We start from the raw sequence: 23,299 nt of genomic DNA on the forward strand, positions 1-23,299 counted from the left end.
TGATTTGAACTGCTCATGTCTGTTGAAATACTCTTCAAAGTCAGAAGAGAAATTATTTCAAACACCTCTTCTTTGCATGGACTTTCAGTCCGTTTCTGCAGTATTAGTCTTCTGAAATGCTTTCCTTGCGGGGTTCGAGCTTCCATTAAGTCCTGTGTACATTTAGGGTATGGTTGTAGCGTTTACCTGGTAATACTTTATCAAGTGAACCACTAGAACAAATTCCTGATTATATTACAAGTTCTGCAAGACCATTGCGCTTCATTAATTTTCCTACAGGCCCAGATATAGAGCAGATTGTGTGAAACACACCCATTCTAACAATAAGGTTACCAAGTACATCTCTAGACTGCAGAAGCAAAGAATATGCCTTCTTAGCAACAGCCGGGGCACATGTCACTAAAGTATATTTCTGGCCAACTTCATTACTTGCATCTACTAACAATTTTAACATATGGTGGACTGTAGCATTATCATTGATTGAATAATTCGAAGGTGGCATATGTATGAAGCAAGTTTGAGCACTCACTCTCTGCAAATCAGTTCACACATTTTAAATTTATTTATTTATTTATTTATTTATTTATTTCATTTCAATTCATTTTGTTTCATTTCATTTTCCACGCAATGAAATCAGTTTCATTTCACATGAAAAATGATTTTTTGTTAATCTTGATTTAGTTTGAAGAAAATTATATATAATTTATGTCATTAGTAATTATCGTTACATAGATTTATAATTTGTGATATATTTATACGTTTTAAAATATATCACTAATCTCGCGTCATCACTAATTTCGCGGTATTTGAGTTGCGCCACCTACGTGGTGTTTACCGGGGAAGTTTGTGACCTATTTTACTCATGCTGGCGAAAAATGTTCCTACCTGCAGTTACATTGCTAAATATCTGTCAATATTTATTTAAATCGTATTTTTCCATGAATTAAGCAAATATTAGCAATGTTTATAAGATCGTCTACCAGCTGATCGGCAATTGTCCTCATTAATTAATTAATATGCAAATTAAGTCCCGCCTATAGGTTAGAGGACACAAAATTTTACGTAACATCCCCCAGCTACACAAAAATGAATGAAATATCGGTATCAGGCGAAACATCAAAACGTCTTAACTCGACGGATTTGAAGGGGGACGAATATGTAATTCTGCGCAGATTGACATCTGGTATCTGCGTCTTTTTTCTTTCGTAAAAACCTCTTCTTGAAGCATTAAAGATGCAATCTAAACCATAGAATGTTTTACTGTATCAGTAACTAACGCCAAATGCGCTGCCCCGAACATTGTTCGTACTCGTTTCTTCCCTTGTTTACTCCCCTTTTAAAACTCTGCGTCAATTCAGATTTTGTAGACAACCGTGAATGTTAAAGAATCGCGTGTTTACCTGCACGATTCTTTGTTTTTAGGTATCATATTTATGATTTTGGTAAGTAACAGTTAGTATGTTTTTATCTAATTTCTCAAAGAATTTATATAAACAGCTTGGAAACTTGACACTACGTTCGTATTCATCCGTACTCCAACTGCGTGTCCGTACTCAATATAACTCGAATGTAAAGTTATTATTCTTGAAATGTACCAAATCTTATGATGATACAAGTTTGGTTAAAATAAAATCAAAAATGAAACCACTATTGTGCAGACAAGAAACTGTTGACGGACGCACGGACGGACGAAGGGTGATCACAAAAGCTCACCTTGTCACTATGTGACAAGTGAGCTAAAAAGTATATTGTCAATGGTGTACAGTTGGATCTGTTTTAATTATGTTATATTCACATATATGCATGAGAACATGAGAATTTCAACTTTAACAGCCAGTACGAGTTCATTGCCTTTATTACACGAATTAAACAATTTATATAATATTGATGTTTATAAAATTCTACACAAACACGATTGCCGATTACAGTTCGGTGTCCGCGGAAGCATCCCGCACATGTTTGATCTAGAACAATTGTCAGCGTTGTTATGTATCTATAGAGTCTATAGATATAGACGCATCAATAATGTAAAGAAATAACTCTTATAACAACAGACTTCTATTTAGAAAATATCGACATCGGTGACTTCCGGCGACTGTTTGGAGCTTCAGGGCCTAGAGACATACCTGGAATGATAGGTAAAATTTATTTGTTAAAACCAGAAAGTTATACAGATACCTAATAGTCATTTAAATGGTGTGTTAAAGACATTTATGACCCATATGATGGCAAGCAGAAATTGGTCCTTGCTTCAATTTGTCCAAATGCTTCTCTTCTAACTAAATTAGGCAAATCCATTGCTTCTACCGAAGAAAACATTTTGAACACTCTTGGTGATTATTTTTTTCTTAAAAGGCTTCGCCAAGCTATTATGACTAACATTTTTAAAATACGAAATCAACTAAAGAAATAAGCCTTCACACAATTCAACTCAAATGAGGATAAAGAATTAATCAACCATTTTCACTAAAAGAAATATGTGACTCCATTAAGAAATGTTACATACTGCAGCTTGTCCAGACACTAGGCAAAAGAATAATTGGGGATCCTCCTAGAAATTCAAAATATTACATGGAAGACCGGACATTTTACAGAATCCTGGAGAGAGGCTTTATCTATTCTCACACCGAAAAACGGGAAAGATAACATCAACCCTTGTAATGACAGAGTAATTGCCCTAACTACTTGTGTATGTTAAACATTAGAACATACTATTATTTCTAGATTAGTCTGGTTTCTAGAACCTCAATGTTTAACAAATTTTCAAAGCGGTTTCCAAGCCATCAGTTTTTATTCTTATAGATTACGTAATTATAGAAAAAGCACAGGTTTCGGTAATTTACTTACAGTTTTTGCCAGTGATAACTGTAACCAATGAAAAACGGTGCTGAACCCAAACAAATCAGCTGGACGTGAAGACACATCTGTCATATATTTGTGTGTTTCATCCTCATTATATTGATATCAGTTTATCTCTTGAATATGTCAAAACGCCAAAATTGTAATTTCGTAACTTATATTGAACTACGGCATACGAAAATACACAATGCATACTTATAATTGGGAGTGTCAGTAATCGAAAATGCATTCTTTTACCCGTATATCCAATTTAAAAACAAATACACAATAAACAATATTCCTCCAAAAAATCAATGATTGTTTACTGCCTCACTTACATGTCAATGTATCTGAATAGGGTTTGGACGGGACAGGAATACAGGTATGTCTCATTGTCTGTGGCGTAAAAACAGAAACAAGAGCTCCACAAAACAGGGGAATGCACGCCCGAATTTCTAGATCATTGGTTAATAACTTATGCTCTGGATACGGAATCTGAAGAACAAATTTAATATTTGAACTCCATTTGTGACCTTGATCTTTGACGTACCAACCTAGTTTATGTGCCATGTACCGGTACATCATCTCATCGCCACCTGTCTATATGCTAACTTAAATAGCAATACCATGAACAGTTATTAAGTTATGCTTCGGACACGAAATATTATGGTCAAATTTTACTTTTGAGCTTCATTTGTTACCTTGTACTTTGACCTACCAGCCTGATCCATGTGCTCTGCACATTGTCCTATCGCCATGAAACCACTTAAAGTACCTATAGTTAAAGGATGAGATAACGGTTCAGTTGCTTAAAAAATCACAGTCAGAGGATAAGTCTGTGAACAGACTATGGAGATATACCAAAGAGAAAAAGATAATGCCGACAAAAGGAGGCAATAAGTACAGATACGATATAAGCAAAGGCGCATTGTACAGAATCTTTGAGACAGTGAAGGGTGAAGAGAGCAGAAACCAAACAAATAGTAATCCTGAAGATATACCAGAAACGAATTATGTCCTTAGCACATGATTCTATAGTGGGTTTTGTTTGTTTGTTTTGGGTTCAACGCCATTTTTCAACAGTATTTCCGTCATGTAACGGCGGGCAGTTAACTTAACCAGTGTTCCTGGATTCTGTATCAGTACAAACCCGTTCTCCGCAAGTAACTGCCAACTTCCCAACATGAATCTGAGGTGGGGGACAAACGATTTCAGATACATTGTCTTTTATCAAATCGTCACGGAGAACATACGCCTCGCCCAGGGCCCGAACTCACGAACCCGCGATCCATATATCTGCGCTCTCCTTATTGAGTTAAGCGGACAGGCTCCTATAGTGGGTGAACATCTGTCAGTTCGCAAGACTGTAGACAGAATACAGTCAAGTTTTCAAAGACTGGGACAGGTATATACCAGCTGTATTGTTCACATACAGGAATGTCCCACACTCCAGTACAGGCTTTTGGGGTGTACCTCAGGCTACGTCTTATGGGGTATATATTTCTCAAATAATTTGGTTTGCCAGAGCATGTAGCCATGTCAAGGATTTCAATGAACGCAATCAATATATTACAAGTAAACTTCTTCAGCAAGGCTACCGTTATTATAAATTGCGTAAATATTTTGCTAAATTTTATATCGTAATTCTGATTTAGTTTTAAAATTCAATAGTAATTTAAAGACACTTCTGTGGGAAGGTATTTCAAAACCCGTTTTTAAGGTGATGTGGTTTACAAACTTCGTAAGATATTGGTCATGGTAATTTTCCAACTGTATTTGGTAAAATTATAAAACGTTTTATTAAAAGAGGTTACGACCCAACTGTTCTGAATGGTACAACTGACCTAGAAGAAAACAAGACTGAACTGACTGATGAGACACCGATTCGTTTTAGACAGTATACAATAACTTATCTAAAGAGAAGAGATGTTGAAGAGGAAGTTAAAAATATATTAGAGGCTGGAGTCATAGAACCAGCAAACTCAGATTATAACTACCCAGTTGTTCTTGTGAAGAAGAAGAAAATACGAACCGTTTTGGCCTGGACTTCAGACGCCTAAATTCTATCACGTGGTTCGACACAGAACAAAATGGATAATGTAGAGGACATTATGACGATGTTGCAAGAAGACAAATATTTTACAAAAATAGACCTGACTAAAGGTTATTGGCAGATACCAATAGAAGACAAGCAAATTCAATGAATTGGTATCCCCCGCCGAAAGGGTTTGTGGTGAGGAATGGCAAAAAAATATACCCGGCAAAAAGTTAAAGATGTTACCAAGAAGCAAATAATTTCATAAGTCAAAATCATTTTAACAGAAAATAAATGCTTTTTTTTTTTGTGGTGGTGGTGGGGGGGGGGGGCCGGGTGAGGGTACAACATTTCATATGTTGATTATAGATATTGATGGAAAAATAATAATAAAAAAAATTGGGAGGGGGGGGGGGGGGGGGGGGGGGATGCATGATCGGGGTAGTGGGCATGACTGAGTTGAGAGCGAGGTGGGGAAAAGGTACAACTTTGCATGTTAATAAAATTTTCATGGAAGGTTTGAAAAAAAATAAGAAGGAATGAATTTTTTCATGTTTTATTTTGGAGGGGGTGGGGGAGGGGGAGGGGGAGGGGTGTGACCAAGGCAAGGTGGTGACCAGATGTGGGTACACAACTTCACATGTTTATAAAAATTGTTCATGGAAAAGAATGAAAGAATAAATTCTACCGATTGGTTGGTTTGTTATGTACAAATCTGTGGATTTTTAAACAATTAAAGGGCAATAACTCTAAGGGAAACTGAATCCAAAAAGAAAAAAATTGACAGGCATCATCGCAGTATGTTGGTTCACGTTAATTTCAAGTTTTGTGAAATTCTACCTGATAGTAACTGAGAAATGGCTGCAGACGGACATTTTTGGGCATTTTTCATTAAATCAAGGGCAAAAACTCTAAGGGAAAATGACCAATCCAAAAAACAAGAGGACCATGATGGTCCTGAATCGCTCACCTATCCCCACATGACCCAGTGTTGAACTGAGTATGACGTCGTTATTTCTATTATTTGACATAGTGACCTAGTTTTTGAGCACATGTGACCTAGATATCATCAAGATAAAAAATTCTGACCAATTTTCATGAAGATCCATTGAAAAATATGGCCTCTAGAGAGGTCACAAGGTTTTTCTATTATTTGACCTAATGACCTAGTTTTTGAAGGCACGTGACCCACTTTTAAACTTGACCTAGATATCAGCAAGGTGAACATTCTCACCAATTTTCATGAAGATCTTGTGAAAAATATGGCCTCTAGAGAGGTCACAAGGTTTTTCTATTTTTCGACCTACTGACCTAGTTTTTGATCGCACATGACCCAGTTACGAACCTGACCTAGATATCATCAAGCTGAACATTCGCACCAGTTTTCATGAAGATCCATTGAGAAATATGGCCTCTAGAGAGGTCACAAGGTTTTTCTATTTTTAGACCTACTGACCTAGTTTTTGACCCCACGTGACCCAGTTTCAAACCTGACCTAGATATCATCAAGGTGAACATTCTGACCAATATTCATGAAGATCTCATGAAAAATATGGCCTCTAGAGAGGTCACACGGTTTTTCTATTTTTAGATCTACTGACCTAGTTTTTAATCCCACGTGACCCAGTTTCGAACTTGATCCAAGGCCGTCGCGGGCGGTCCGGCCGGTCCGGCCATGGCCGGACCACTTTTTTGGCCGAGCATGACCAGTTGTTTTTTTCGCATAAAATTTCAGCTTTTGCTTAGATTGAAAGTGCCGAAATATTGCCTTGCTAATTATCCGCAACGAGCGGTATCTGTCATAATTGCCCGCGGGGTGTGAAAACTTCGGCACACTTCGTGTCAAAAGTATCGACCCTGCTTGATTGGATTAATCATAATTAAACGCTTATCTGATACATCTTTAATCCGGTATGATCTAAAGGGCATTTTTTATAATAATTGTTTTGACGAAAAAAAAATAGTCGTATGTTTAAAAAAATTAGAAAAGATGTGTTTTTCGTGGTATAATAAAACAAAACTAACCGAAAGCTAATTTCTTCTAATTATTTTGAATAATCTTAAATAATTGCTTTAAATCAAATAAAATGCTTACGTACATCTCAACTATATAAAATAATATAAACTTCGTTTCTATCTCTTAATTCTGAAACCGTATGCTTAACTCGTTGCTTAACGTATTGCTGCAAAATGGACATACCTGAAATTCCAAAACAACCTAAGACATTTAAGTTTCCGAAACGCACCTTTGGTCGGAAAAATCCGGTGAACAGAAGTTTTCAGCCTTTGTGGTTCACTAATAGATCGTGGTTGCATTACGATGAAACTAATGACCTTGCTTATTGTCATGTGTGTATGTTTGCTCACATAGACGGCAAGTTGTCAAGTTCGAATCTTGATAAAGTCTTTATTATTAATGCCACCGCCTGATGAGACTCACAGAGGGGTCAACATTCATTGGGCAAATGTCGGATAGTTATCCTTGAAAACTGTTATAAAATTGACTGAAAATCTTAATGGAAAATGCTTTCAAGATGCAAGGAAAACGTACTTACGGGCATCCCATATCTTAAAATTTTCTCGGGGGAGACCCCCCAAACCCCCTTTACGAAAGGGGGAAACCCCCTCTCCTGCTCTCCCCACTCTCCTGCCGTCGGCACTCGCGGGACACCTTCGACGTCCCATGGCCGGACCACTTTTTGGAACCCGGCGACGGCCCTGTGATCTAGATATCATCAAGGTAAACATTCTGACCAATTTTCCTGAAGATCCATTGAAAAATATGGCCTCTAGAGAGGTCACAAGGTTTTTCTACTTTTAGACCTACTGACCTAGTTTTTGACCGCACGTGACCCAGTTTCGAACCTGACCTAGACATCATCAAGGTGAACATTCTGACCAATTTTCATGAAGATCCATTGAGAAATATGGCCTCTAGAGAGGTCACAAGGTTTTTCTATTTTTAGACCTACTGACCTAGTTTTTGACCCCACATGTTCCAGTATCGAACTTGAACTAGATATCATCAAGGTGAACATTCTGACCAATATTCATGAAGATCTCATGAAAAATATGGCCTCTAGAGAGGTCACAAGGTTTTTCTATTTTTAGATCTACTGACCTAGTTTTTACCCCCACGTGACCCAGTTTCGAACTTGACCTAGATATCATCAAACTGAACATTCTGACCACTTTTCATGAAGATCCATTGAGAAATATGGCCTCTAGAGAGGTCACAAGGTTTTTCTATTTTTAGACCTAATGACCTAGTTTTTGACCCCATGTGACCCAGTTTCGAACTTGACCTAGATATCATCAAGGTGAACATTCTGACCAATATTCATGAAGATCTCATGAAAAATATGGCCTCTAGAGAGGTCACAAGGTTTTTCTATTTTTAGACCTACTGACCTAGTTTTTGACCCCACGTGACCCAGTTTCGACTTGACCTAGATATCATCAAGGTGAACATTCTGACCAATTTTCATGAAGATCTTGTGAAATACATGGCCTCTAGAGAGGTCACAAGGTTTTTCTATTTTTAGACCTACTGACCTAGTTTTTGACGGCACGTGACCCAGTTTCGAACTTGACCTAGATATCATCAAGCTGAACATTCTGGCCAAATTTCATAAAGATCCCATGAAAAATGTGACCTCTAGAGTGGTCACAAGCAAAAGTTTACGGACGCACGCACGCACGCACGGACGACGGACGCCGCGCGATCACAAAAGCTCACCTTGTCACTTTGTGACAGGTGAGCTAAAAACTTGACGGGCATCATCGCAGTATGTTGATTCATTTTTATTTCAAATTTCATGAAATTCTACCAGCTAGTTACTGAGAAATGGTTGCGAACGGACAATTTTGGGCATTTTTCAGTAAAAAAAGGGCAATAACTCTAAGGGAAATTGACCGATCCAAAAAAAACTTGACGAGCATCATCGCAGTATGTTGGTTCACGTTTATTTCAAGTTTCATGAAATTCTACCTGCTAGTTACTGAGAAATGGCTGCGGACGGACAGATGCACGGACGCATGGACGGAAGTTCTAACGAAACGGTATTTATGTGACACCCCCATTGTTCTCTCTATTGTTCTAACAGTCACATAAAAAGAAAAAGGTCACATAAACAGAACGGAATGAATGACATCAAAGAGAAAGTACCGTTATGCAGTCACTTAACCATCATTTCCTGGGCACGGACGGACTGACGGACGGACAATGCAATTTCAATACCCCCCTCCCAATTTCATCGGCGGGGGATAAAAAGTTAAGGCATTCGACAGCATTTTCTACTCCAGAAGGTAGTTACCAGTTCAGACAAATGCCGTTTGGGATGGTTAATTCTGGTGCAACGTTCAATCGAATGACAAAAATTGTTGGCTGGAATCAAAGATGCAGATAACTATGTTGACGACGTCCTCAGGCACACAATAACCTGGGACAGATACGTAATGATGTTGAGAAATGTATTTACCAGAATACCGGAAGCAAAACAGATAGTAAAGCCATCAAAATGTATGATTGGATTTGTAAGTATTTCGTTTACTGGCCACGTTGTTTTTATTTATTTTATTTTGTTGGGTTAAACGTCGCACTGACACAATCGTAAGTCATATGGCGATTTGCCACGTTGTAGGTGATAGCATGACGCAAATTGAAGAAAATAAGTTGGACAAAATATGTAATGCTGAGCGGCCAGAAACTAAGAAGCAACTTAGGTCATTCCTTAGTTTGGCAGGTTACTATAGGAAATTCATCGGGTCCTTCGCAGACATCGCCACACCTTTCACAGACGTTAGGAAGGAAGGTCAACCAAACAAAATAGTCTGGAGGCCAGATCATGAAACCGCCTTCACGACACTGAAGCAGTTACTGACTCATGCGCCGATATTACGTTTGCTAGACTTCTCCAAGCCGTTCGTCTTGCATAACGATGCTTCGGATACCGGGGTTGGAGCAGCGCTTCTGCAAAGGTTCGATGATGGTTAGTTTCCTATTGCATATGCCAGGAAGAAGCTTTTCAAAAAGGGAGAACTACTCAGCAACAGAGAGGGAATGCCTAGCTATGGTTTCCAGAATTACGGAATAAAGAAATTCCACAAGTACTTGTATGGACAACAGTTTATACCTCGCTGATAAAATAATCACTGCAGTAGAGAGAGAGTGGGCCAAATAACAGTGGTGTTGAAAGGTACATTGGAATTTTACACAATTTTATGAGAGTTTATCAGTTTAGATAGCACTTTAGCCAGAGAAAGTCGCATGCTATACATGTAGTTATAAAGTTATTTAGAGTCAATGGGTGGCTAGATTTCTGAAGGAATTATTTGTTTCTTGGTCTGGTTGTTGGAGACTCGATCGCTCACCTGGGTTATATGAGCTACATGTTTCAAATGTCAAACTGATGCTAAAATATTAAGAAAGTAGGTCAGTAGGTCAGGTTCATGGTCAATGAAAGTCAGTTTTAAGATCGGTGCATAAAAACTGTACATGTCACCCAAATTTCTAGGCTGCATCTTAAAAAACAAGAAAGTAGGTCAGTAGGTCACATTCATGGTCACTGAAAATCAGTTTTAAGATCGGTGTGCAAAACTGTACACAAAGGTTGTAACTTAAAACTAGAATATGTCTGTAGGACACAGGGTGTGTCGCCCAACCCTCACTGGTACATTTGTCACAAATAAGGGGAAATAATTCAAATGTTTGCATAATGGGGTATAGCCTCAACAAACATTCTATGAAAAGGATTCATTATTCTAGGCCATATATTTTTTGAACTATGAGCATCACAAACAAAAAATCCACTATTTTGGCTATTTCAAGGGCTGTAACTCTGTAATAAGCACTAAGATTCTCAAGAAGAATGCCAAGTGCGCAAGGTCACATCATAATAAAGACTCAAACAAGGTTTCATGAATTTACATCAAATACTTTTTGAGCTATGCACAAAGTGAAAATGTTCATTTTTTTGACTATTTCAGGGGCCATAACTCTGAAAATTAGGCGGAGGCAGACTAAAATTAAAGGTGCGCAAGTTCATATTCATAAAATAAAGACTCATGCAAGGTTAATCAACTTATATGGGGAATACTTTGTGAGGCTAGGTATCACAAGGTGAAAATGTGCATTTTGACCTATTTCAGGCAAATTAATTTTTGAAAATTGGGGGCGGAGGCAGACTAAAAATTAAAGGTGCGCAAGTTCATATCATGATAACAACTTATGGGGGGCACAAAAGGAAAGTAAATCAGTAGGTCACTTCATGGTCACTGAAAGTCAGGTTTAAGATCGGTGTGCAAAACTGTACATGTCATCTAATATTCAAGGCTGTATCTTAAAAACAAGGAAGTAGGTCAGTAGGTCAAGGTCACAGTTGGGTAAACCCTTATCACTTGGGGTCATCTGTGAGGTAATTATAATTAAACAGTCTAGGAAAGAATCTTTGACGTTTCGACCCTAAGACATTTCAACCCCAAAATTTAATTTTCTTGGACAATTCGACCCCAAAGACCCCAATTTGACCTCTCAGAAATAGTTGTATGTTTTCATTTTTATATTTCTTCCATTTTGCATATTTTACAAAATATGAATACATAGATCTATATAAATATTCTATTTTTAAATAAATCATACACAAAATACATGTCAGTGAATAAACCGCGCTGACCGGAAAGGACCGGCCGTATGTTTATTATTGGAACAAATTGAATTATTTCTTCATGTTTAATTTGATAATTTAAGAAGAAAATATATTATGAAAAATCAGTTTTTAAAAGAATTATATCATGTTTATATATGAATATAAAAACGTTTACTGCATTTATTTTACTGCATTTATTGCCAAAGCACAATTAATGTCCTTTGAATATATGCGGCGTAACAAACACGTGCCTCTAATTAGTCCTGATAGAATTTGATTGGATTATCACACCTATTGATTACATCAATTAATCAGTATATTTGTAAGCACACACAAGACTGACATGTGACAAATAATCTCTAACAAGGTAAGTGCAGTTGAATATGATAAGCTTTTATTTAATTTAAAAGGTAACAAAATTATGGCGATTGTGGTTCATCCATGAGTGCGCAAATTTCCCGTGTGCTCAACAAATTTTCATATAACAAGAGGACCATGATGGTCCTGAATCGCTCACCTATCCCCACATGACCCAGTGTTGAACTGAGTATGACGTCGTTATTTCTATTATCTGACATAGTGACCTAGTTTTTGAGCACATGTGACCTAGATACCATCAAGATAAAAAATTCTGACCAATTTTCATGAAGATCCATTGAAAAATATGACCTCTAGAGAGATCACAAGGTTTTTCTATTATTTGACCTAATGACCTAGTTTTTGAAGGCACGTGATGCACTTTTGAACTTGACCTAGATATCATCAAGTGAACATTCTCACCAATTTTCATGAAGATCTCATGAAAAATATGGCCTCTAGAGAGGTCACAAGGTTTTTCTATTTTTCGACCTACTGACCTAGTTTTTGAACGCACACGACCCAGTTATGAACTTGACCTAGATATCATCAAGCTGAACACTCTCACCAATTTTCATGAAGATCCATTGAGAAATATGGCCTCTAGAGACATCACAAGGTTTTTCTATTTTTAGACCTACTGACCTAGTTTTTGACCGCATGTGACCCAGTTTCGAACTTGATCTAGATATCATCAAGATGAACATTCTGATCAATTTTTATGAAGATCTCTTGAAAAATATGGCCTCTAGAGAGGTCACAAGGTTTTTCTATTTTTAGATCTACCGACCTAGTTATTGACCGCACGTGACCCAGTTTCGAACTTGACTTAGATATCATCAAGGTGAACATTCTGACTAATTTTAATAAAGATCCCATGAAAAATATGGCCTCTAGAGAGGTCACAAAGTTTTTCTATTTTCAGACCTACTGACCTAGTTTTTGACCCCACATGACCCAGTTTCAAACTTGACCTAGATATCATCAAGGTGAACATTCTGACCAATTTTCATGAAGATCCATTGAGAAATATGGCCTCTAGATAGGTCACAAGGTTTTTCTATTTTTAGACCTACTGACCTAGTTTTTGACCCCACGTGACCCAGTTTCAAACTTGACCTAGATATCATCAAGGTGAACATTCTGACCAATTTTCATGAAGATCCATTGAGAAATATGGCCTCTAGAGAGGTCACAAGGTTTTTCTATTTTTAGACCTACTGACCTAGTTTTTGATCCCACGTGACCCAGTTTCGAACTTGACCTAGATATCATCAAGGTGAACATTCTGACCAATTTTCATGAAGATCTCAAGAAAAATATGGCCTCTAGAGAGGTCACAAGGTTTTTCTATTTTTAGACCTACTGACCTAGTTTTTGACCGCACGTGACCCAGTTTCGAACTTGACCTAGATATCATCAAGATGAACATTCTGACCAACTTTCATAAAGATCCCATGAAAAATGTGACCTCTAGAGTGGTCACAAACAAAAGTTTACGCACGCACGGACGGACGGACGACGGACGACGGACGCCACGCGATCACAAAAGCTCACCTTGTCACTTTGTGACAGGTGAGCTAAAAACGCTTTGCGCATTTTATTTTCCTTTTGTAAATTAATTATTTATTTGAGATATGATTGAATTCTATCATAAACCCTAAAAATACGATTTATTAAAGAAATACCTGTGTACATTAGAGAATTTTAGGACATGGAAATTCCGAATGCACAAATTTCCAGCGCGCACGCCGATTTTCAATCAGGTACAAGACGTAACGCGCAAAAGTATTTTAATTTCCTATTGAAAAATAATAATTTATGATATATATGTTTGAATTCTGTCATAAATCACTTCAAAAATACCATTTGTTGAAGAAATACGGGTGTATTTCGGTTATGGCAATTTCCCGCGTGGTCGCCGAATTTCAATGTCTTATAAAATCGTTTAGTGTTAAGTAATGTTATCTATCCTTCTTAAACTTATTATTTATATTATACACGAATGATTTCTGCAATAAACCCTACAAAAAATACTATTTATTAATAAAATAAGGGTGTATTTTGGTGATGGAAATTTCCTGCGCGGTCGCCAAATTTCAGTCTCGTATAAAGTCATTTTGCGTGAACTTATTTTATTTTCCTTTCTGATTTTATTCATTTATGATATATATGAAATTCGTATTTTATTCATTTATGATATATATGATTGAATTATTTAAAAAAAACCTTCAAAAATACCTTTAACTTACAAAAAAACAGGTGTATTCCGGTTATGGAAAATGTATTCAGGTGTATCCCAGTTTTTAGGTGGATTCCGGTTTGTTAAAATCATACTTTTAAAATCATACTTTAAATCACGTGTATTTGCTAAAATATTTAATATAGAAAAAAGTAATACGGCTGCTACATTTTCCTTACAGATATGAAATATGATAATAATTTTTTCCCCATTTTTAACAGAACAGTTTTTTTTGTTTGTTTTGGGTTTAACGCCGTTTTTCAACAGTATTTCAGTCATGTAACTACGGTCAGTTAACCTAACCAGTGTTCCTGGATTCTGTACCAGTACAAACCTGTTCTCCGCAAGTAACTGCCAACTTCCCCACATGAATTATCAGAGGTGGAGGACTAATGATTTCAGACACAATGTCGTTTATCAAATAGTCACGAAGAACATATGCTCCGCCCGAGGATCGAACTCGCGACCCCGCGATCCGTAGACCAACGCTCTTACCTACTGAGCTAAGTGGGCGGGCTTAACAGAACAGTACTCACATATTCTTATATTTTGCAGTAACGGGGATTTCGTGTTTGATATTTTACAACTGGAAGGAATGTCGTTCATAGAAAAGAAAAGAGCAGTTTGTAAATAACAAAAATCATATTCTGTATTCTGTAAAGCAAATACTGTGCAAAAAATGTGTGCATCAAAATCGCTTACGAAAATAACATTAAATGCGAAAATAAGCAATATGTTGTTTAATTTCCTATTGTTTTCTTTACATTTTCGCCCAAATTAAAGATAATGTTGACACATGTTTATAAATATCCGATGTCACCACAATCGCTTAATTGATTGTTAATTGCAATGCGCACTGCAGATAATATAATTATTTATATTTGGTTGAATCCCATAAAAATGAAATGCAATTATATCTTTCACAAAAAAAAAAAAATCTTTCTCCCCCATCCCCCCCACCCACCCAAAAAAAAAATAAATAAAAAAATAAAATAAATAAATATATAAAGAGGTATTAAAGGTTTGACTTTATTAAAGTTATTTTCATAATTAAAATCAGCGAAATCGGCCCATGATTTAAAAATCTTTTTTTGAAATAATTTATAATTGATGATTACTTTGTTATTGTGAGATAAAAATCACTCATTTTTCATATGAAGGCATGTACTAATATAGTCTTAAAGAAATTAAGAAAAGAATTTTAGAAAATAAAGAAATTTAGACAAATATGGCTCATTTTCGTAAAAAAAAATCTTACTTTCACGAAAATAATCGTATTTTAATAGGTAACTAGAAAATGCTTTTGTAAAAAAGCGCATGTCTCCCCAAATGCAAAGTCCTATAGGCAAGAAGTCAATAGGGGTCAGGAGCGAAAGTCAAAGAGACACTGATGGTTGGCTGCAATAGGGATCATCTACTTGGCATGTCCAGTCATCCCGCTTAATTTCAACACTCTTGGCCTAGTGGTTCTCAAGTCACTGTTCAGGCTCCTGTGACCTTGACCTTTGATCAAGTGATCTCAAAATAAATAGGGGTCATCTACTCTGCATGTCCAATCATCCTATTAAGTTTCAACATTGTAGGTAAAGTGGTTCTCAAGTTAATTCCAAAAAATGATTTTACATGAACAGGCCACTGTGACCTTGACCTTTAATAGACTGAACCCAAAATCAATAGGGGTCATCTACTCTGCATGTTCAATCATCCTATGAAGTTTCAACATTCTGGGTCAAGTGGTTCTCAAGTTATTGATCGGATCTGGTTATCAATGTTCAGGCCTCTGTGACCTTGACCTTTAACGGAGTGACCCCAAAAACAATAGGGGTCATTTACACTGCATGAACAATCATCCTAAGAAGTTTCAACATTCTGGGTCGAGAGGTTCTCAAGTTATTGATTGGAAATGGTTTTCCATATTCAGGCCCCTGTGGCCTTGACCTTTAACAGAGTGACCCTAAAATCGTTAGGGGTCATCTACTCTGCATGACCAATCATCCTATGAAGTTTCATCATTCTGGGTCAAGTGGTTCTCAAGTTACTCACCAGAAATGGTTTTCAATGTTCAGGCCCCTGTGACCTTGACCTTTCACAGAGTGACCCCAAAATCGTTAGGGGTCATCTGCTCTGCATGACCAATCATCCTATTAAGTTTCAACATTCTGGGTCAAGTGGTTCTCAAGTTACTGACCAGAAATGGTTTTCAATGTTCAGGCCCCTGTGACCTTGACCTTTAATGGAGTGACCCCAAAATCGATAAGGGTCATCTACTTTGCATGTACAATCATCCTATGAAGTTTCAACATTCTGGGTCAAGTGATTCTCTAGGTATTGATCGGAAATGGTTTTCCATGTTCAGGCCCCTGTGACCTTGACCTTTGACGGAGTTACCCCAAAATCAATAGGGGTCATCTACTCTTCATGATCAATCATCCTATGAAGTTTCAACATTCTGGGTCAAGTGGTTCTCTAGTTATAGATCGGAGATGGTTTTCAATGTTCAGGCCCCTGTGACCTTGACCTTTGACGGAGTGACCCCAAAATCAATAGGGGTCATCTACTCTTCATGGCCAATCATCCTATGAAGTTTCAACATTCTGGGTCAAGTGGTTCTCTAGTTATTGATCGGAAATGGTTTTCAATGTTCAGGCCCCTGTGACCTTGACCTTTGACAGAGTGACCCCAAATACAATAGGGATCGTCTACTCCAGCAGCCCTACAGCCCTATGAAGTTTGAAGGTTCTAGGTCAAATGGTTCTCCAGTTATTGCTCGGAAATGAAGTGTGACGTACGGACGGAAGGACGGACGGACAGGGCAAAAACAATATGTCTCCTGGGGGAGACATAATTAAGCGTTACTACATTTTGAAATTGCTCAATTCAGTTTAAATTAAAGCTTAATTATAATAATGACCGCATTCTTAGATGTTTTTCAGGCATATCATTGAATGGGGTCGAAATGTCCAAGGAGTTGGGGTTGAAATGTCTTGGGGTCGAATTGTCTCTTGGGGTTGAAATGTCTTGGGGTCGAAATGTCTTGAAATATGATCTGATAATTTTTGAAGTATTTTTCCTATATAACTCATATAACATTATTCGAGGCATAATTCGAACAATCTTGTTAGAGATCAACTAGGCAATAATACATACAAAATATCAAAGGTCTATTCGTGAACTTTCAAACAAGAAGATTTTTAAAAGTTTTTTCCTATATAAGTCTATGTAAAACTTAGGACCCCCAAAGCAGGGCCTCTTTTCACCCCAGGGGTATAATTTAAACAACTTTAATAGTAAACCACTAGGCAATGCAACATACCAAATATCAAAAGCCTAGGCCTTGCAGTTTCAGGCAAGAAGATTTTTAAAGTTTTTCCTATATAAGTCTATGTAAAACTAGGGACCCCCTGGGTAGGGCCTCTTTTCAACTCAGGGACATAATCTGAATAACCATGGTAGAGGACCACTAGGTAATGCAACATACCAAATATCAGAAGCCTAAGCCTTAGAGTTTCAGACAAAAAGATTTTTAAAGTTTTTTCCTATATAAGTCTAAGTAAAACTAGGGAACCCTGGTGCAGGACCCCTTTTCACCCCAGGGTAATAATTTGAACAATCTAAAATTAGAAGAGAACCACAAGGCAATGCTAAATACCAGATATCAAAGGCCTAGGTCTTGCGGTTTAAGAGAAGAAGTTTTCCTATACAAGTCTATATAAACCATGTGACCTTCTGGGTGGGGCCATATTTGTCCATAGTGATATAATTTGAATAAACTTGGAAGAGGACCACTAGATGATGCTACATAAAAAATATCAAAGCCTTAAGACCTGTGGTTTAAGACAAGAAGATTTTCAAAGTTTTTCCCTATGTAAGTCTATATAAACTATGTGACCACTAGGGCGGGGCCATATTTGACCCTGGGGGGATAATTTGAATAACCTTTGTAGAGGACCTCTGGATGATGCCACATACCAAATATCAAAGCCCTAGGTCCTATGGTTTTGGACAAGAAGATTTTGAAAGTGTTCCCTATACAAGTCTATGTAAACCATGTAGGGGAATAATTTGAACAATCTTGGTAGTGGACCACTAGATGATGCTACATACCAAATACAAAAGCCCTAGGAACTGTGGTTTTGGACAAGAAGATTTTTAAAGTTTTTCCTTTCAGTTGCCATGGCAATCAGAGTTCTGCATGGATTTCAATTCTTTGGGCAATTTTGAAAGGGGGCCACCCAAGAATCATTCTTGTGAAGTTTGGTGTAAATCTACCCAGTGGTTTTTAAGATTTTTTTGGAAATTGTTGACACATGACGAATGACGGACGACGGACATATAACGGTCACAAAAGCTCACCTTGAGCCTTTGGCTCAGGTGAGCTAAAAATACAAACACAAATAAATAAGGAAACAATAAGTGCTAGTTTCTGAGGTAAAGATTAGACATAGTCAGGCGGTGCAAACTACCTCCCTAACCATTGGTAACATCTCGCACCGACCACTGCAGTTTCGGTCAAAAATACAAAATGATTCTGATTGGCAGATATGAAAATGTACAAGTATGTCAATCGACATTTAACTACACATTTTAGAATGTGTATATGCAACATACCACTGTATGATTTCAAATTCAAAATAATTTCTAAGATGACTTTCATTCATCATTTCGAGTTTTATGATATAAATGTGAATATTTTACATTCTGTTTTTCGTCTAACATGTGCACATGGCCATGTTGTTTAGATAAAAAATTCATTAGGAAAGTTTATCCAAGTTTTTTCTGTAATGTTGACGAAAGCATAAAATATGCAGGGTGGCTCTGTGATATGAAGTGACTGCTACATGATGAAACTTGTTCAAAATTCATAGTATCAATTTACCAAACTGTGCGTTTCAGGTGTGTAATGTGCAACTGAAATTGTTGACCATATTTTCTCGTTTATGACCATGGTTCTCCTAGTCTACCAAGTGACAGGGTATAACATGTACAATTGCATTTTCCTTCTGGTCAGTGAAAACTGATTTTCAAAGCAATGCAAAAGAATACACTGGAAGCAATGTCCGGCTATCAATTTTGATATTTACAAGCAGCTTTAGTAATATATTTTTGATGTAATGTACAATTGTATTAATTAAAAATTTTGTCAATTCCATGTAATTAATATTGTCAACCATCAGTAATGCTGATGTTTTATGTATAATGAATGTGTCATATTACCTTTCTTTTCTGTAAAGCCACTGGGAACTTTACTGTCAACGATCATAGCCTTCTCGATGCTACGTGAAAAAAATAAAAAAATAGAATTTTATCGCTGCATTAAGTTCATGAAATATTTTTATTTAACATATGTTTACAGAGACTGACTTATTAAAATGTTACAGTTAATTGAAATAATTAATTCACATCAAAAATATAATTCAATAAAGACAAAATTGCACAGTTATACCATACTGAACACGAAAATACATACAATTTCATTATCGTTCCAAAACATGCACTGTGACATTTGGTCAATTTGAAAAAGAAAAAATGTGTTTGTTTTACATGCAAAACAAATTGTCACCCAGTCTAACAAATCATATTATCTGTTTCCATCTACATCAAGTCCATCATAACTAGATGATGGCTTCCTGGAATTTGGACCAGTGGTTGTAACCTAGAGGAAACATAAACAAGAGCACCGCCTTGCGGGTGCTGACGCTCATCTGATTTTTTTTGTATAATAGAAATATTGTCCTACCCATGATTTTCTAAGTCTAAAAAGGGCCATCATTCTTGCAAAAAGCAGGATAGAGTTATGTTTCTTGATGTATAGTGTCCACTTATGATGGTGAAAAACTGTTGCAAGTTTAAAAGCAATAGCTTTGATAGTTTATGAGAAAAGTTGACTTAAACAAAATACTCAACCAAGAAAATGATTTTCTAAGTCCAAAAGGGGCAATAATTATTGCAAAAAGCAGGATAGAGTTATGTTGCTTGCTGTACAGGGTCAGCTTATGATGGTGAACAAGTGTTGCAAGTTTCAAAGCAATAGCTTTGATAGTTTAAGAGAAAAAGTTGACCTAAACATAAAACTTAACCAAGAATTCTGATATTTTCTAAGTCCAAAAGGGGCCATAAATATTGCAAAAAGCAGGATGGAGTTATGTTTCTTGCTATACAGGGTCAGCTTATGATGGTGAACAAGAGTTGCAAGTTTCAAAGCAATAGCTTTGATAGTTTAAAAGAAAAAGTTGACCTAAACATAAAACTTAACCAAGAAACCTGATATTTTCTAAGTCCAAAAGGGGCCATAAATCTTGCAAAAGGCAGGATGGAGTTATGTTTCTTGCTGTACAGGGTCAGCTTATGGTGGTGAACAAGTGTTGCAAGTTTTAAAGCAAAAGCTTTGATAGTTTAGGATAAAAGCTGACCTAAACATAAAACTTAACCAAGAAAACTGATTTTCAAAGTCCAAAAGGGGCAATAATTCTTGCAAAAAGCTAGATGGAGTTATGTTTCTTGATGTACAGGGTCTGCTTATGATGGTGAACAAGTATTTCAAGTTTCAAAGCAATAGCTTTGATAGTTTAGGAGAAAAGTTGACCTAAACATAAAACTTAACCAAGAAATCTGATATTTTCTAAGTACAAAAGGGGCCATAAATCTTGCAAAAAGCAAGATGGAGTTATGTTTCTTGCTATACAGGGTCAGCTTATGATGGTGAACAAGTATTCCAAGTTTCAAAGCAATAGCTTTGATAGTTTAGGAGAAAAGCTGACCTAAACATAAAACTTAACCAGGCAACGCCGACGCCGACGCCGACGCAGACAACCGCTCAAGTGATGACAATAACTCATCATTTTTTTCAAAAAATCAGATGAGCTAAAAAATTATGTTATGGCGGGTTCCCCAACCACAGTAAACTTACTCGTCTCCAGGGCAACACGTGCAACATTTTCTACAGTCAGACCTGTCAGGACACTGCTTTGGTAGACACTGTCCGAAGGTATTCCATCTCCAGCATAGGATGAGCACATACCCCGAAACACAAGCTATATAGCAAGTAAAATAAAAACAAGCAAATTCGATGAATTGGTATCCCCCGCCGAAAGGGTTTGTGGTGAGGAATGGCAAAAAAATAAGGATGTTAATAAGAAGCAAATAATTTCATTAGTCAAAATCAATTTAACAGAAAACAAATGTTTAATTAAAGATACAAAATAAATGTATGATACTTTGATCCTGACTAAAGAATTTATTTTGAATGGGATATGCTTACTGTAATAAGCTTAGGTTAAAATTAAATGCAGTTAATTGAAATATGAGCTTGAAGTTTAACTGGAACGAAATATTGTCTTTGAGTGGTTTGGCACAAGGTGTTGCTGTTCAACATGTACATTTGAACTTAAAAGAACAGATGTCCATAAGAGAACACAGGTAAGATATCTTGAACATGACTGAGGGCAAGGTTTGTGCAGTCACAACTTAACATGTTGAAGGTTTGAACATTTTAAAAAAAAAAAAAAGGAATGGAAATATATATATGTATATATATTTATTTTTTTAGGGGGTGGGGGTGCGGGTGAACGGGAGAGGAAACAAAATTTCACATGCTGATCATAAATATTGATGGAAAACTCAAAATGAAAAAAAAAAAAGGGTAAAAGGGTGAAGTTAAGGGGGGGGGGGGGGGGGGGAAATGGGATGCATGATCAGTGGTGGGCATGACTGGGTGGAGGAGTGAGGTGGGGGAATGGTACAACTTGTATGTTGATAAATAATCATGGAAGGTTTGAAAAAAATCTAAAGGTTTAAAAAAAATCTAAAATAAGAAATGAAAAAAAAAAATTTTTTTTGGGGGGGGTGGGGGGGAGGTGGGTTGGGAGGGGGAGGGGGTGTGACCAAGGCAAGTGGGCGACCAGGTATGGGTGCGCAACTTCACATGTTTATAATAAATGTTCACAGAAAAGAATGAAAGAAATTTAATGAAATTCTACCAAATGGTAAAGGTTATGTACAAGTATGTGGATTTTTAGACAATTAAAGGGCAATAACTCTGCAGTTACAAAAGAAATCCAAAAGAAATTGTGTGTGCACAACCACATTATAGTGCTCTAAATTCTGTTTAAGTTTCATAGTTCAAGGTCAAATATATCAAAAGTTATGATACAGAAATTGGGGGGGTGGGGGGGGTCGGGCGATCTGGAGGGGGAGGGGTGTGATCAAGGTAAGGGGGTGACCAGTGTGGGTACACAACTTTACATGTTTACAATAAATGTTCATGGAAAAGAATGAAAGAAATTTAATGAAATTCTACCAAATGGTAAGTTAAATGTTATGTAAAAATATGTGGATTTTTATACAATTAAAGGGCAATTACTCTTAATTTACAAATCAATCTGAACGAAATTGTGTGTACACAACCACATTATGGTGATCTAAATTCTGTTTAAGTTTCATAGTTCTAGGTCAAATATATCAAAAGTTATGATGCAGAAATTGCCATATTTATAGTACCCTATAAACACTAGAAACTTCTAAGGGCCATAACTCTGGAGTTACTTGGGCAATCTGACTGAAACTTGACGGGCTGCAAGAATTCATAGTGGTGAACATGTATATGAAGTTTTAAATAAATATTCCCAACCATTTCCTAGATATGGCTCCGGATGGACGGACGGAAAAACGGACGGAAGGACAGACGGACAACGCCAAAACTATATCCCTCCGACTTTCGTCGGGGGATAAAAAGTGTAATGGACTGTACAAGTTTGAAACCTACAAAGTTGTCTGTTAAAATGATTTACGTTATATACATTTATGTTCTTGTAACAGGTTTTGTTTGTTTGTTTTGGGTATAACGCCATTTTTCAACAGTATTTCAGTCATATAACGGCGGGCAGTTAACCTAACCAGTGTTCCTGGATTCTGTACCAGTACAAACCTGTTCTCCGCAAGTAACTGCCAACTTCCCGACATGAATCAGAGGTGGAGGACTAATGATTTCAGACACAATGCCGTTCATCAAATAGTCACAGAGAACATGCGCCCTGCCCGAGGATCGAACTCACGACCCCGCAATCCGTAGACCAACACTCTACCTACTGAGCTAAGCAGGCGGGCTTCTTGTAACAGGTTGCACTGCAAGTAAACAATAAACTAAAACTATTCAAGCCAATGATATTCTTTAAAAGTACCCAT

General features: G+C 36.9%; 1 protein-coding gene across 5 annotated transcripts in view; it reads right to left on the bottom strand.

Moving 5' to 3' along the window:
- Positions 1 to 1,837: 1,837 nt before the first annotated feature.
- LOC123540274 (protocadherin Fat 1-like) overlaps positions 1,838 to 23,299 on the bottom strand; it is a 132,780-nt gene continuing 111,318 nt past the window's right edge. For 4 of the 5 annotated variants that reach the window (XM_053526345.1, XM_053526347.1, XM_053526344.1 and 1 more), the window contains 3 exons: positions 21,027 to 21,150; positions 19,334 to 19,392; positions 1,838 to 2,126 (listed from right to left, as the gene is read on the bottom strand). In XM_053526345.1, the coding sequence (XP_053382320.1) occupies positions 2,059 to 2,126; positions 19,334 to 19,392; positions 21,027 to 21,150 (251 nt within the window). In that variant the 3' untranslated portion in view covers positions 1,838 to 2,058. Of the gene's footprint in view, positions 2,127 to 19,333; positions 19,393 to 21,026; positions 21,151 to 23,299 lie in introns of those variants that run through there. The other variant, XR_008367775.1, reaches the window with a different exon arrangement.

Source organism: Mercenaria mercenaria, chromosome 16 (assembly GCF_021730395.1).
Source record: "Mercenaria mercenaria strain notata chromosome 16, MADL_Memer_1, whole genome shotgun sequence".
Taxonomy (NCBI): Eukaryota; Metazoa; Mollusca; class Bivalvia; order Venerida; family Veneridae; genus Mercenaria; species Mercenaria mercenaria.